Source organism: Stylophora pistillata, chromosome 13, assembly GCF_964205215.1.
Source record: "Stylophora pistillata chromosome 13, jaStyPist1.2, whole genome shotgun sequence".
NCBI classification, from domain to species: domain Eukaryota; kingdom Metazoa; phylum Cnidaria; class Anthozoa; order Scleractinia; family Pocilloporidae; genus Stylophora; species Stylophora pistillata.
The window spans coordinates 4,115,001-4,130,138 of record NC_142531.1 but is presented as its reverse complement, the minus strand read 5'-3'; the positions used below and the strand labels follow the sequence as shown (position 1 = coordinate 4,130,138).

General features: G+C 38.1%; 1 protein-coding gene and 1 long non-coding RNA gene across 2 annotated transcripts in view; one reads left to right on the top strand and one right to left on the bottom strand.

The window, feature by feature from the left end:
• The first annotated feature begins 6,136 nt into the window (after positions 1–6,136).
• Positions 6,137–13,871, top strand: LOC111336576 (immunomodulatory peroxidase). Its single transcript, XM_022942700.2, has 8 exons — positions 6,137–6,281; positions 8,474–8,903; positions 9,328–10,106; positions 10,697–10,875; positions 10,952–11,259; positions 11,699–11,952; positions 12,905–13,241; positions 13,341–13,871. The coding sequence occupies exons 2-8, from the start codon at positions 8,479–8,481 to the stop codon at positions 13,417–13,419; spliced, it is 2,361 nt and encodes a 786-aa protein (XP_022798435.2). The 5' UTR covers positions 6,137–6,281; positions 8,474–8,478; the 3' UTR covers positions 13,420–13,871.
• LOC148717321 (uncharacterized) overlaps positions 9,086–15,138 on the bottom strand; it is a 29,702-nt gene continuing 23,649 nt past the window's right edge. The window contains exon 2 of the long non-coding RNA XR_015994663.1: positions 9,086–15,112. This is a non-coding gene — a long non-coding RNA (uncharacterized LOC148717321). The remainder of the gene's footprint in view (positions 15,113–15,138) is intronic.

Genomic DNA, 15,138 nt, shown 5'->3' with positions numbered 1-15,138 from the left:
GTTGCCAAATGTTCACCCAAGGAGAGTTGTCAGAAATCAATAGATTACAGTTCAATAGTTCATATTGTTTCTCATAGAAAAATCTCTGAATATTTAATACTGCTGATGGTCACAACAAGAGAAGCAGTGCTATTTACAGTTTCAGTATATTTAATTAAACGCATTTGACTTTCATTACATACCAAGAGGGAATACACAAATTTTGACCTTTTTGTGGGTTTAAAAATACATGTCATACAAAAATCTGAAAACCACATCGAAAACCCTGTGCATTCAACTATTATTTCTTACAAGATTTTTGAGAATTAATTTGCTGTCAACTGAATCAAACAATATTCCTTCACTGTAATCACTTTTAAGATCTAAACTTACTTCAGTTCCACAAACATCAGTTTTTGGCAAATCATCTGACAGTAAATACTTGTTCAAAGATGAGTTTTCATAATCTTTTGCCGTACTGAATAACATTGGATAAGGTGTTTGAATTCCAATAACTACATGGTTTTATTACGGAGTGGCAGAGTGAATAGACAGCCACAGCACAACTCACATTGAACTTTCTGGTTTCACAGGCATGACTCTGAAAATGGGCACTATTTTCAACTTTATCAATTTTAACCCCTTTCAAATATATCATTGTTATGCATACTCTGAAAATAATGTACTAAGCTATTCAGTGATGATACTTCAAGCAGCACACATGTACCTTGAGAATGGCTTCTACCATAAATATCCCTTGCATAGGAATAGAATATTTTCAAGCCAACATTGCCTTTACAATAGATAGCTACTGCAGTACAACCTAATGTCAAGATAGAATTGTTGAAATTTCCGGATATAAGTGGTTGAAACGCTCTATCCAAGGAGCTACAATACTGATATCCTTCTATTGTAGCTTCTTGATGAATCGTGCCAGTGTAACTTTCACTGTATATATTGAAGTTCATAGTCAGTCTTGAACACATTTAAAAGTGTGGGTAATTCTGTCTGCATTAAAAATGATTGTCTGGTTAACTGAGACAAACTTGAATACAACTGATTTCCAGTATTGATTATTGAGACGAGATCCTTAGCAGAGTTGATTCCTAGTTTGTCATTGTAAATCAAAGAGCTTATTCTTTATACCCTCACAGAACAATTCGACAAATACTTCTTCTCGTGTTGTGTAATTTTATTTAATCTTGCCCTCTTCGTATTAAGCTTACAAACATTCTTAGTAACTCTTCTAACCTTTACATAACGATGTAACCACGAGGAGCTCGATATGCTTGGACGAATACGCTCATAAACAAATTCCTTCAGTTTTCTGCCCTTTACATAGTTTACATACATACATACATACATACATACATACATACTTTATTTGTCACGTAGGTCGATAAAAGGGAGCTAAAAGCTGATGTAGACCTACAAACTAAAGTGTATCTACAAAATTTAAATAATAATAACAGTTATTAACTATGATAATAATAACAAACTTGTGAATTTATGGTAAGTAACGCTGTAGTGGAACTGCGTTTTGTGACTGAACGCGAAAAAAAAAACAAAGCCGAATTTATACCTCAGGCGTTTCCTTCGGAAAGCCCGAGTAAATAGTGTCCGATAGCGATGTATACCTGCCTTCAGCAAGCTATACCGAGGGTTTTGATATATCATACTCAAGTAGTAACAAAGAAATGGAAGCTGCCATTACGGTACGAAGGAGAACCGCATGCGTCAAACGAAGAATTCGACGAAGGCTGACAAAGGCGATTTCTCGCCTTCGGTGCTTAGGTCAAGATTAGAACAAAAAATTCCCGTAACTGCATGTTTAGTTCGTTGTGTTTGTGTTTTGTTTTCTCTGGTGAAAGTATATGTTAAGAATGGGTAGCTGTGTTCGTTTCTATTTTCATAACATATTATTCGTTCGCACTAAGAGCGACGAAGGTCTCGGTCAGTGCCCTAGAGTTTCGTTCGTTGCTGTAGAGTAATCCCTTTAGCAAAGAAAAACTAACTTTTGACGGCGGCGTTGGAAGAATCTGTTCTATCACGAGGCGCGATGATTTTTCGCCGAAAAGTCAGTGCGTATTACAAGTTACTCCTTTCATCCGAAATTGCGAGGATAGAGGCCATTGTCGTCGAGCCGGTAAAATTGAAAACAAGTGACTGTATAGTCATCTGATCCAAGTTTATCTCAAATAGAGATTTTAATGACAGAGGAAACTATCTTTTCAGTTTTCTACCTCACAGCTACGTAACATGATCGTCTTGGCCGCGCGCGAAATGTGGACACTTTTTGGCCGCCAAATCGTACTTCCGATGCGCAAAAAATAGTCAAGGAAGAACTCGCCAGGCGTTAAGGTCGATCATTTCAAATGTTAAGTACAGCTTTCAACTAGAAAACAAAAAAGGAAAATTTCGTTTAATAGTCATTTTAAGAATAACATTCAAAGTGTTGTTTCGAAAATTACGCTTCAGTTCTATGTATGTAAACCTAACTTTTGGAAACCTCGCGTTTATTTTGTGTAATATAGATTTTTTTCGCGTCACCAAAATAGATCAATAAGACAAGGCGGTGAAGCGCCACCGTGCCTGTGGCTAATGTATGAAAATCGCCGGCACCAGCCTCAAGAACATTACTATGGAATTTACACTTGATTCAAAATATTAAAAGCCGTGAGTTAAATTAAGTTTGCAACAGTTTTTTGATAGCTGTGGCAGAACACCATACAGAATGTATCAGGGTTAAAATGAAAAATAAAAACGCTGTAGGAAACAAAACAGTGATATACGTGTCTAAGATTAACGACCCCCACAGTAGCTATTATCGACCCTCCATGCAGCTATTTACGAGTGTATTAATTATTTTAGCGTGTTACGCTTTCATGATTAATTTATAGTTAACACCCGACTGTTGTTAACTCAGTATTGCCAAGAACAGCCAGGTTATAGTCAGTCTCTGCGAAGGATGGACGACATTGGTAAAATGCTTCTACGATTGCAGACGGATAATTATTCAATATTCAACTAATAAGGCAATGAGTGTAACGGAATTTGCAATTTGTCAGCAATAAGTTTCAAACGCAAGAGGAGAAAAATCCCTTTCTTCAAGAAGTTACGAAAATAAGCCGTAAATAGCCGCGGGAAAAAAAATCGACTCGTGCGAAACCTTTTGGTCAGTCAACCAGCTCGTGTTTCGTGTTCCTGGCCAGCGTGGGCGCCACTTTGGCGACGAGAGTTGAACGAGTTATTGTTGATGGTGAAAGAAGTGCCTTGGGGAAACTCTTCACTCCCAATACGCCTAAAAATAACATAGGCTTATAAAAGAAATAAGGCCAATTAGGACGTCTATTTTTTTTTTTTTTTTTTTTTTTTTTTTTGCTCTTTCTATTGAATCCAGTGGGTGGGATCCCCATCACTAGTTCCTTCGTGTCCCGAAAATTTACCTCATTTAACAATAGATTTGCGTAGAAAGGAAGACCGGCTATTTATAGGTACCCGCACGGCAAAGAAAACAGACAAACAAGCTCTCACGACTTAAAAAAAAAAAAGAAAAAAAAAAAAGAAAAAACACCCATTGGCATTTACTTAGAGTGACTTTCCTTTACGGTTTAAAATACTACATAGATTTATCCTCGATGGAAGTATAAATGAGGCAAAAGGTGAATGATTACTGCCACATTCATTCACGAAAAACAGATCAATAAGGCAATTCAGCGAAGCGCTAGTGCGCCCTTAACCTGTGGGCAAAGATAGGAAATTCTTGTCTACCTAAGAGATACCGACCCCTTGAGCAGCTCTTAGCAGGTGCATAGATAATCGGATGTGCGTTCTGTGGGCTACATAACTAATTCTGTGTCAACAAGCTGACTGACGTCTGATTGACTTGAACAAGGCGCCCAGTGGACACCTACAAAAAAAGACTCAAATAAAAAACTCTTTCCATAGTTGTTAGAGTCAGATTGAGCAGGTCACTGAATTCATCGAAAGACGTGACTTATTACTTCATTTCTGATTTCTTCAGTATAAGTTCAATGTAAATTGGTGAACTTGTAGAATTGCTAAAGCTTAATTAAGTTTTGAGCGTAAGCCCTTTGTCGTTCACTCAGACGATGGACTGACGCTCAAAACTTTTCTAATAATAATAATGATAATAATAATGATTTAAATTATCAACTCAGTGAATAAAACCAAATTAGCTTTCATTATGGTTTTCTATGATATTGCGTGAGCGGGAACCTACGGGCCAGAAGGATAATAAGCAAAGATTCAGGAATATAGTTGCAATAATGTTAACTCTACTGAAAATGTTAAATCTATTATGAAAGCAGTAATTTTTCCTACTGCAAACCACAATTCAGTTAAAAACAATTTTCATTTGTTAAAGGTACTTTACCACAAGAAATCTCCCGCTCTCTAACTGCTTATAATTACCACAGAAATCGCTATAGGGTCAAGGGTTAAAATCCACACTCTCTGCATGAGGAACATTCTTGGAGGGAAAACGAATTCGGTATATACTTTTATCTCTTTTCATTTCCCTCTCAAAGTTGATGACTGAAATCCGTAATAAATCCCCTCAGGCTCAAGTATGATAGGACTACGTGATTGAACTTCAGTGATACGGCGAAAGGAAACCACGATTTGTACGCGCTTTAACAATAAACAAGCAAACAAACTAGCAAATCAGTTCTGAGAACTTTAAAACACCATTACTGCCCATTTATTTATCAAAATAGATCATTCATACGATTCAGCGAAGCATTACTGTGTATTTCTTTGTTCTTTCTTCTCGAGAACGCGTAAATTAATGTTTACGTCAGTTTGCGCAAACAACCAGAGACCTCCAGGAAGAAGAAAAAGATTGAGTAAGAAATAAACTGAACACTCCTCAAATCGAGCTACTGAATGTTAATGTATATAGTTATAGGATAATCCACAGATAACTCAACAGGCTTATCATTTTTTTTTATATCAATTTAGCATTGGCTTGGCGGGGTTTTCTGATAGCTACTATGGAACGTCCGAGTTATCAAATACTCAATGTGAAGAATGGTCTAGACTATCGTTAAATGTATTCGTTTCATAATTCTGATTTTTATTGAGATGCAGTATTTTTTACAGCTTTTGATGTCGGAGAATTTGTAATTCCCTCTAACCCTCGGCCAACTTCTAGAGTACATTAGAGTGCGTCAAATATTTCCTAAGGCAATTTCTCAATAAATTCAAGTTGTGGTTTGCATCTTTATTAACGAGTAGTGTCTTGTGTGTTGGAGTTTATTGCGTATCTCGTGAACTCTGTCTCCCTTAGGGGAAGTCCCTGGTTGTTTGTGCAAAACGCTTATAACAATTACCGCATGCAGTTCTGTGATGAAAACGAACGTAGCTGTCATTTTGTATGAGGGTTACCAAATTATTTTGACAGTTTCGTCAGATTCAGGGTCATTGACTGTTCCACAGAATAAGAACTGCACTGGTAGAAAATGAAATAGAGATAGACGGCTACACTGACAAAGAATAGAGCGCTCCTGTCAAGCCGTAAATAGCCAAGGGGTGAATCTTTTTAGTAGGTTTGGCGATAGCGGAGAGGTTAAAAGGAAGGCAGCTCCGTTTTGTGGTAAGCTTGAACAAAGTGGGAAAAATCAAAGAAACAAAGGATGCGGTGAACCTTAGCAGACTCTTAAGCACACAAGTGTTTTTAATCCGACTACTAATTTCTGGTTTGCAACACGAAATCATTAGTTAATCTTAATCTACAATGTAGCAGAAGTCTTGAGAATAACTTTCAGTTATTGATTCATTATTAAGAATTATGAGTATCAGGGTCTCAATGTCTCCATCCTCTTACATAATTCCTACCAGAGATTATGAGAAATTGGGCAGGTCAACATCTGACGTCACAACTCGTTTACGTAATATCTTCGATGGAAAGTTAAGTATAAAATCAACCAAATTAAAACATTTTCTGTCGTAATACTTAACAAATTTTACCGTGGTACTGCTTCCGGAGTCTTCACAGCTCGGTTAAAGTAAAACATTTGTAAATATTTTTGACGAACTGCCCTTTCTAAAAATGCAGACAAAGTAATTCTATTTCCCTTGTTTACGACTCAATTAATGAACAACCATTGTTTTAAGAAATCAGTTATTTTAATTGCATTTAAAAATACTACAGAAAAAGCCGCAATGACCACTTAGAGTTCCTGTTTGGGGGTATAAAATGAGGGGCTTTAAGCCAGTAAAGTTAGAGCTGTTTGGTAGCTTTTGGTATTCCCATTGTGAAGAATCAAACTGACTTAAAGGTAAGAATGAAATTTATAAGTTAATCATCAGAAACCAATACTCACATGAAATATTTTGTACGTTTATTTTTTATTAACCCTGAAGTCTATAAGTAGGTGAACGTCTGTATGACTTTAAGTCGTTGAACATTGCTCTCTAAGAATCAAAACAGACCGGAAAACTTTTTGAAAGGGTTCAGTTTCGGACAGGGTCCCTGAGGAGATCAGCTTAGCCGAACATTTTGTTATTTTTCTTCCGGAAAGAATTGATTGTCTTTCACATGAAGACCGGACCATGATAACTGGATTTATGTGCCCTTTTAAGGATACTGGTGCTGACGGGAAGGTTAAAATAAAAACGCAAAACGATCCAACAATGTTGCAAGATGTTGCGCTGAAATGTTGCGTGCGTTTGACCGGACCTTCAGTTTGAAGTTCGATTGGAATTTTCTCTTTTCTCCTGCTTCATTTTTGTTCAGAACAAACAAATTTAATCATCTGCACTCCGGCTCAGTTATTCAGGAAAGTTGTCAAATTAAGGTAACACCAAAGAGACGCACACTCACGACTGTTGTGCCAAGTAATTGTTCGAAATATATCGAGCGTTATCTACAGTTGTCTGCACTGAACACACACAATGTCGGGGAAAATGTTGTTGATGGATTCAACTGACCGAATAGCGCACGAGAATTCTGTTTTAGCATTTGTTTAATAAATACATAAAACCACTGGTTTGGTTTGTTTGACGATGGCGGAAGAAATGAAGGAAGCAAAAGGTTCTCCAGACTAAAATAGCCTCTTTGAAAAAAGCTAATACTTCTTTCTCTGATTACCTTTCTTGAAACCTTACATTACATTCTCTTGAGAGTTGAGCATCGAATTTTCTTTCCTTGACCTAATCTGCGTTTGTCTTTTAACTCTGAACGTGGAAAATTGGAATTGACAAGCGAGGTCCTTGCTGAAGGAAACCACGTATCAAACTCGAACAACTAAATCACCGCTACTGGATGAAGGAAAAAAAACAGCGAATTCCTTGTTGGAAGACACGCATGTACTAAACTCAAACAACTATTAAATCATATCTCCACAATGAAGCAAGCGCACTTTTAATGAGCCTAAAATACATTTAAGTCAACATCTTCAGGGACTTAAGCATTAGATCTCTAAAGTAATCGTTGAAAACTTCTAGGGAATGCAAGTAAAATTAAATCAGGCATAATTCTTTTATTGCAGCCTTATTGACGAGCTGCCCTTTCTAAAAATAAAGACAAATCATCGAACTATTTCCCCGGTGTGATGAGTCGATCCGGATAAAAAAACCATTGTCTGGGGTAAACGATTATTTTAATTGCATTTAAAAACACAATATCAAAAGACGCAGTGACCAGATAGAATTCCTGTTTGGGGGTATAAAGTAAGAAGTTTTAAGCCAGAAAAGTTTGAGCTGCCTGGTAGTCCCAATGCGAAAAATTAAAGCTCTCTAAGCATTCACTGTCACTGGCCATAACTAAATTCAACAACAAGTTTGAATCCATGACGGACGTCGGAGCATGCCAAGCTAGGATGTCTTCGGCAGTTGTTGATAAAACTTTTCTTCGATAATTCCTTGAAACACTGTTATTCTGATGAAAGCTTTCAGTCGAAGTTTTTCGGAAATTTGTTTCAAATTAACGAGTCAGTCAGCTTTAAGAAAAAACTTGCAAAAAGTTATTAAAACGTTGGACTGTCACGTCTTAGTGCCGAAGACCTAAATGAAGTTTCACGCGCCGGTGGCCTTAATCTATAAAAGGGTCGAACTTAAAACGGTTCATTTCTACAAATTATTCAGCCGATTTCAAAGAATAAGTTTTAATCATTTTTATGTCACTCTGAAACACAAAACTACCTAATTTTGCACTAAAGAGAATCACGGCAGGTTTTAGAAGCCTGTATTTAACAAAAATGAAAGTTGCTTATCAAGATATCAAATTTAATTTTCAAAGAATTAGGTCTATGTTTCACAAAACCAATTTTATTTTTAAACAGTCAAGTCATAATTTGCGAGGTCACGCACAGCGTATCACCCAAAACTAATGGGAACGAAAAGAATTTGCGAAGAGAATGGTGTTGTCAACATTACTAGCAGTAATATCGCTAATAAATTGAATGAACTCAAGATATGTTCTAGGTTGCGACATGACAGCTTCAAGTTACTTTATTCATCTCTTCATTAGACAATATGCCAGGACGTTTACTCGGTGCTTTACTGCTTATTTTGGTTCTGGGATTGGAGCAGGGATCCTCTTCTGTTCTAAATGACGTAGGCCGATTTGAAGGAGACACCCACACCATTGCTAAACCAAATGACCTGGACATGGAACTGGAGCAAGATAGCGTGCCGGCCGATGTTTGCAAAAAAATCAAAGATGAATTCAAAGCCGTGGAGAAAAAATCCATGGCTGAAGCCAAAAGAGAAAAACCTAATAGCTTACAAAAAGGGATAAAGGTAGTGGCCTTCCAGATACTACAACATGGTAAAAGTTCAATTGCGGACGAGTCGAAAGTGCGTAGGACTTTACAAAACGAAGCTTGTGTCAATCGCGCCATTGGAGACATCTGTAAGAAGAGCAGTGTTTTGAACCTTTTAGGAATAGCTGCAAGTGGGTAAGTGTTTCCAGCACGAGATCACAAAAAAGCGTTCACAGCAAGCCCCTTAGGCTTAGTTTTGATACTTAAGGTTACTCCAAAAGTTTTGCGGGTCAACTTTGGACGAAGAAAACTTCGTAATCAATTATTTAAATCTACTATAATTAATTAACTTCTCTATAAACGAAACTCGGAAATAATTATCTCAAAAAGACATTTTACTCTGGAACTTACGCTCACTTTTCTTTTCATCATAATTTCTTTAGCCAAAACTGAATTATTCAATTCAACCCATGGTACTTCAACCTTGCTAATACCTCAATTGTCCTTTACAATTACTAGCGCCTTTATTATTTCCGTAGTCGTATTCCATATTTCTTGTGGTGTTTGAATTTCAAGTGGTACTCTGCCACTCAATAATTTATATTTCCTTTTTTTTCAGGGAGGAGAGAATAAGCATCTGCAGGGAAAAGGTTCTTCAATGTTTAAAACATAGACCATTAGGGAGCGTAGAATGTCCAGATAAGTCTAAGGAGGAGGCCCGTTTTAGAACAATTGATGGGACTTGCAATAATGTGCGTCGACCCTTATTTGGAGCAGCTCATACTCCATTCAGACGAGTACAACCAGCTGATTATGAAGATAAGGTCTCGTCACCTCGTGTGGCAGAAAGTGGAGACAAGTTGCCCAACGCGAGAAATGTGAGTCGTTTCGTCCATGCCAGAAATGCAAACCGCAAAAACCCTGATTCTCCAACGCTGACACACTTGGCCATGAATTGGGGTCAATTCATGGACCATGACGTAACGCTGGCGGAAGAACAGGAATGTGACTGTGAAACCCTTAACTCTACTGAGCCAGAGTGTTTCAACGTTAAGGTTCCGTCCGATGATGATGTCTTCCAGAGGAGGGATGTTACATTCTTCCAGGTGATTCGAGATGCTCCCCATGGATTTATAGCAGAGTGTTCACCAGGACCAAGAGAGCACACCAACACGATAACAGCTTTCATCGACGCGTCCAACGTTTACGGCTCTAGCGAGGAGGAAGCTGAACACCTTCGAACCCCTGATGGAAGAATGAGAATTATGAAAACTCGTCACGGCTGCCCTTTGGGGGATCTTTTACCAGCACAAACAGATCCTGAGATACCATGCGTATCAAGAGATCCTAACAGACCTTGTTTCGTAGCCGGAGACGAACGTGTGAACGAGAATCAAGGTGAGGTCACCTCGCTTCCTGATCAATACAACAAAGCTGGGCTGTGGTCTATCAACCTTTTTCAACCACGCCTATAGCGTATTCAGACCAACTATTTACTATAAAACTGTCAAATATTGTTACTGCTACATATGTCGACAGCGAATTGTCAAGTTGATACCATATCAAGGCTTGCGCACAGACATCCCTATTAAGTTATGACTGGAATGATGAAATTGCACATGCGCCCTGATTAAGCCTTTAGCCCCAGGACCTCAACACTATTACTCCTAAATGTCTGTCATACAGTTCTTACGGTGATCTGGAAATTTGTTAGTACATCAAATAATACACCCATTTTGATATAATTCTTTTTTCTTCTCACCTTTTTGCTTTATGGAAGACTCATGTTGCGGGGAGAAAATACTTTTGGTTATTCCGTGTGGTGAAAGGGTTCATACTCGACAACCCAAAAACCATGCCCTGAAAAATATAGGGAGTATCCTGTGCGGGTGTTTGTCCGACATCTTTCCGTCACAAGCCCTTCTATCTTACCCTATATTTCTTACCCTATCTTATTTCTAATGATATATATTTCATGGATATAACAGGTCTTATGTCAGTTCATACTCTGTTCGTCCGGGAACACAACCGAATAGCAGAGTTTTTTGGTAAAAACACAGATTGGGAAGCAGAGCAGATTTACCAGGAGACCAGGAGAATCGTTGGGGCGGAATTACAAGTTATTACATACAATGAGTTTCTGCCACTGCTTCTTAGCCCCAGAACGGTATGTAACAGTTTCTAATTCTCTCTCTCATTTTCTTTTCTTAGTTCCCAATTGACTTCTTTTCTTAATTTTGTAGATCAGAAAAAACAATCTCGCTCTGCTGAAAGGAAGCCGGTATTTCAATGGTTACAACTCTGGCGTCAACGCCCAAGTGTCCCAGGCCTTTTCTGCGGCAGCTTTCCGATTTGGGCATAGTTTGGTTCAGGAGGAGTTTCTACGTTTTACTCAAGAGGGTTTTGAACACAAATGCAGCAAAGACTCAGAGTACACTCCCATCCCAGTACTGGACTTTGGTAATCCAACCTACCTATATGACAAGTGTAATGGTGGTGTCGATGCCATCTTTAGAGGCTTGGTGAAGAGTCCAGCAGCCAAAGTTGATGGGTGAGTAAGAGATAAAAGGTATATAGTACATTCTTGTACGTATCTCTTGTTTGGAAAAAGCCAAACAATTGATACGTTGTCATCCGGAGGGGGGAAAGAGGGAGGGAGGAATAATTAGGCGAAAGAAAGGTGGGGGTTTTGCGAAAAACAAAACAGTTAATTAGATGTCAAAATCGAATGAAAAATCATTTTATCCCGGAATGTATTTGATTTAAACTTTTTCCCTCGAGAAAGACAAAGTCTGTGCTAGAATATTCGTTTAAAAAAATCTTCCTATCAGGTTGCTGGATAGAAGAGTTAAAAGAAAAAAGCGACTAATCCCGTAATCAAAAATATCCAATTTCTATAGATCCCCACGTATAAGTAGAATTATCAGTAACTCAATACAAGATAATGATTCTCGCGATTGATCCTTGGGTTGACCTGATTCTCTTTCCAGGCGTTTTTCAAGCTCTGTACAAGAAAACCTGTTTCGAGGCCCCGGTGACTTGTCCGACCTCATAGCCATCAACATCCAAAGAGGACGAGAACGCGGTGTGCCTTCATACACGACATATCGAAACACGTTTTGTAAAATTACACCAAAAGTAAACAACTTCGAAGATCTGAAAAACGCTGGAATTGGCGAAAAAGATATCAATAATTTGAAGTCCCAGTACCAGTCAGTCCAGGACATCGATCTTTTTGTTGGAGGTATGTCTGCGCAGGTGCAATGCCGCTATACACTGATTATCGATTGAGTGCTGTGAAATCAAGTCCAAAGTAATAGTAACGGCCAATCAGAATAAAAGGAGTTATAAGGAGCCAATCAGAACTCAGGGAATTATCATAGGGAGCCAATCAGAACCCGAAAAAGGGGTAGAGAGAAGCAAGAAAACTGACCGAAGTGTATGAAACGCAAGTGATCAAGTCACATTTGGTTTAGTTTTTTCATCTGATCGGTAAAGAGGGCGTAGCAGTTTTTCTTTGAGCTTTTCTTTTTCTTTGACCGGCCACAAGGAAAAGTGAATCAAAAGAAATCAGATCGACAAGTGGTGCACTCCCGCTACTTTATGGAGTACATTTCAATGGAGTCTCGTAAAACCAAAACCAAAGCAATCACAACTGCCAATCAGGAAAAAGGTGCATATCAGAAGGAGCCAATAAGAACTGCAAATAGAAACCAAACTGACTGAAGTGCGGGAAAACGCAACTTACCAAACTGTCTTTGGTCTAACTTTTTGATCCTCAGTGATTTAATCAATAACAGAGCAAGGTAAAGAGAAACCAAAGAAATCTCGAATTACTTTCGACGTTCAAATGGAAATTGCTTTACATTTCAGTAAATTTGGGGTGTTTTTTTTGTTCAACTGACTTTCTTGTTGCAAAAATGCTGCAAAATCTCTTAACGAATGTGAACTAGCTACAAGCTCTCTGTTTCCTTTTGCGGGATCAAAACGGGTGATCCAGATCCTTTCCCACTCGTGTAGTCAACCATAACGGAGGGTTCGCTTCGTGGACCCAGTCATGCAAACTACGCCCAGCACTAAAATATTTCTTCATTTCAATTACGTTCAGCTTACACAGCTAAAACAATTAAGCGCAAGAGGAGAGGGGGGCTAAATATGGCGCTTATAGTAATTGTTATTTTTATGATTCCTCACAGGAATGATGGAGCCTGCAGATCCGGAGGGGGGAGCACTAGGGAAAACCTTTCAATGTCTGCTAGCCGAGCAGTTCAAACGACTGCGAGTGGGTGACCGCTTCTGGCATGAAAATGCGCCGAACCGAGCAAAGAACACTGATAAAACAGCTTTCACCTCTCGCCAATTGCAAGAAATAAGAAAAGTCACTTTGGCCAAGGTGATCTGCGACAATTCTGAGAACATCCCCTCTATCCCCCGGAGGGTATTACGACAGTCAAAGATATTCACCGATTGTAATAAGCTGCCCGAAATGAACTTGAATGTGTTTAAATCAGGTTTCAGATATGGATGGCTAAGGTATGTTGCAACTATTATTGATTTGAAAGAAAATTCATCTAAATTCCGTCTCAAATTTGATTAATTTTTTTCGAAAATTTTATTTTCCGACTGATTCAGGTTCAGGGGGGACACTCCAAACCTTGACGATGAATATGACGAAGGATCGACCGGTAACCCATCCACGAAAATGGAATAATTCATTGGCTTCTCGGCTCCGATTGGCGGATTTCTACTTTTTTATTAAACGATATAGATTAAGTCTACTAGGGTTTAAGGTTTAATATTGAGTGCGCGGGAAGTAGATAGCGGTTTGAAGAATACTAATTAAAATTCTTACAGTGGAGTAGGAGAGTTTGCACGGATAAGCTTGTTAGTGAGATTTAACGCCTCTTTGTAATTGGTTGTGTTGTTTTCAAACTTAATGGGGATGGTGCCCTTATTTTTACCAGTCTCAGCCTACAAGATATTGCCATTGATGGATCCGATAGGCATTAGACTGTTCTTGCTGTTGCTGTCGTTTTTTGCAGTTTTATTCAAAGAGGTTCATGTGTAATTTCAACAAGGCCATCTACATCTGGGTGAACCATTTTGGAAGCTCGCTATATTTCGCTTCAGATAGTCATACAATAAACTCCATTGATGCATTAATCAGTGTCTCATTAGTGACTATCAACATATAAATGCGCAGTGGATCACTTTCCAGCTATCGGTCCCTGAGTCTAAATTCACGAGCAATTATGAACCGACTCTGTTAGTTGCCTAACCCTGTATACTGTAACATCAGTACACACACATGCTCTCCATACCGTTCTCTGTACATCTTCTGACAAGGAGAAAATTTTAACAATCAAAAGCTTGTTTAGTTGACGGTCATTTCCTTTATTCTCGTGACCTTGATTTGTGATTCTAGGGTGATGTTTCATGTAAGGAGAAATTAGATACTAGTCACCCTCAAGTGTCAATCCTCTAGGCGAACTGAGCTATCCGCTTTAGCATCGAAGCATCTTATTGAAAGGCAATTTTCTGTTCATAGGAAAACTTGATGAAAGAAGGGAAAGGCTTTTGATCGATCACTGGTTAAAATGAGTAGTCAGGAAAACAAACAGTTAACTTGTTGTAGTAATTCAGTTACTTCGCCACATGCGCAACCTCGAGACAGTTTAGCCTTCAATCCCCTTGAGACATCGAGCCCTCTACTAAAAACGCATATAACATGAAACATTTTATACTGCTGATTTCATCTCCTCATGCTGTTAAATTAACATTCGAAGACAAACTTCCCGGTCATGTTATATCCTTAGTTAAACTTTTTTTTCGTTTTTTTTCTTATTTTCTTTCTGTTTTGATTCGTTTTGTTTGTTTTTTCATTAAAATTAGAGCACTTGTTCAAACGGGTGAAACCTTTTTTATTGCAACTGAAATTCACCCCTCAGATTTGTCTGTTTCCAATTCCGTTAAAGGAATAATGACAGAATATTATTACTTTCTACGGAAATTACTTGCTACGGATGTTTATTGCTTAATTATCATCAGTTTGCTTAAATTCAATGAGTTAAAAAACTATATTAAAAACTTAAATAACCTTTCTTCAGTTCTAAAGATTATGAAAAACAAAACGAAAATAAATGTTTGCAGTTGATATATTTCAATTTCTACTTACTTAATCTTTCGTCCAAACTGATTTAAAATGCTCGCAAACAACGTTTACTAAAACTACTTCACTTGACTTGTATTTTACGTTGGAAGTAAGTCAAGGTTGATACGCTCTACTGAAACTACACTAAACAAACAAAGAAACTCCCACAACTTGGAAGGATTTACTCACGGTGAATTTCCTCGCCATTTGTAGTGACCAGACATAAACCTGCAAGGATTAATCGCTCATTTAACTGTAAAAAAAAACAAAAAAACAAAC

Bases quoted from the DNA above. Each gene is read 5' to 3' on its own strand.
- LOC111336576 (XM_022942700.2), top strand. From the start codon at position 8,479: ATGCCAGGACGTTTACTCGGTGCTTTACTGCTTATTTTGGTTCTGGGA. The intron at 10,107-10,696 runs GTGAGGTCACCT...TGGATATAACAG, and splicing joins ACGTGTGAACGAGAATCAAG to GTCTTATGTCAGTTCATACT. The intron at 11,953-12,904 runs GTATGTCTGCGC...GATTCCTCACAG, and splicing joins CATCGATCTTTTTGTTGGAG to GAATGATGGAGCCTGCAGAT.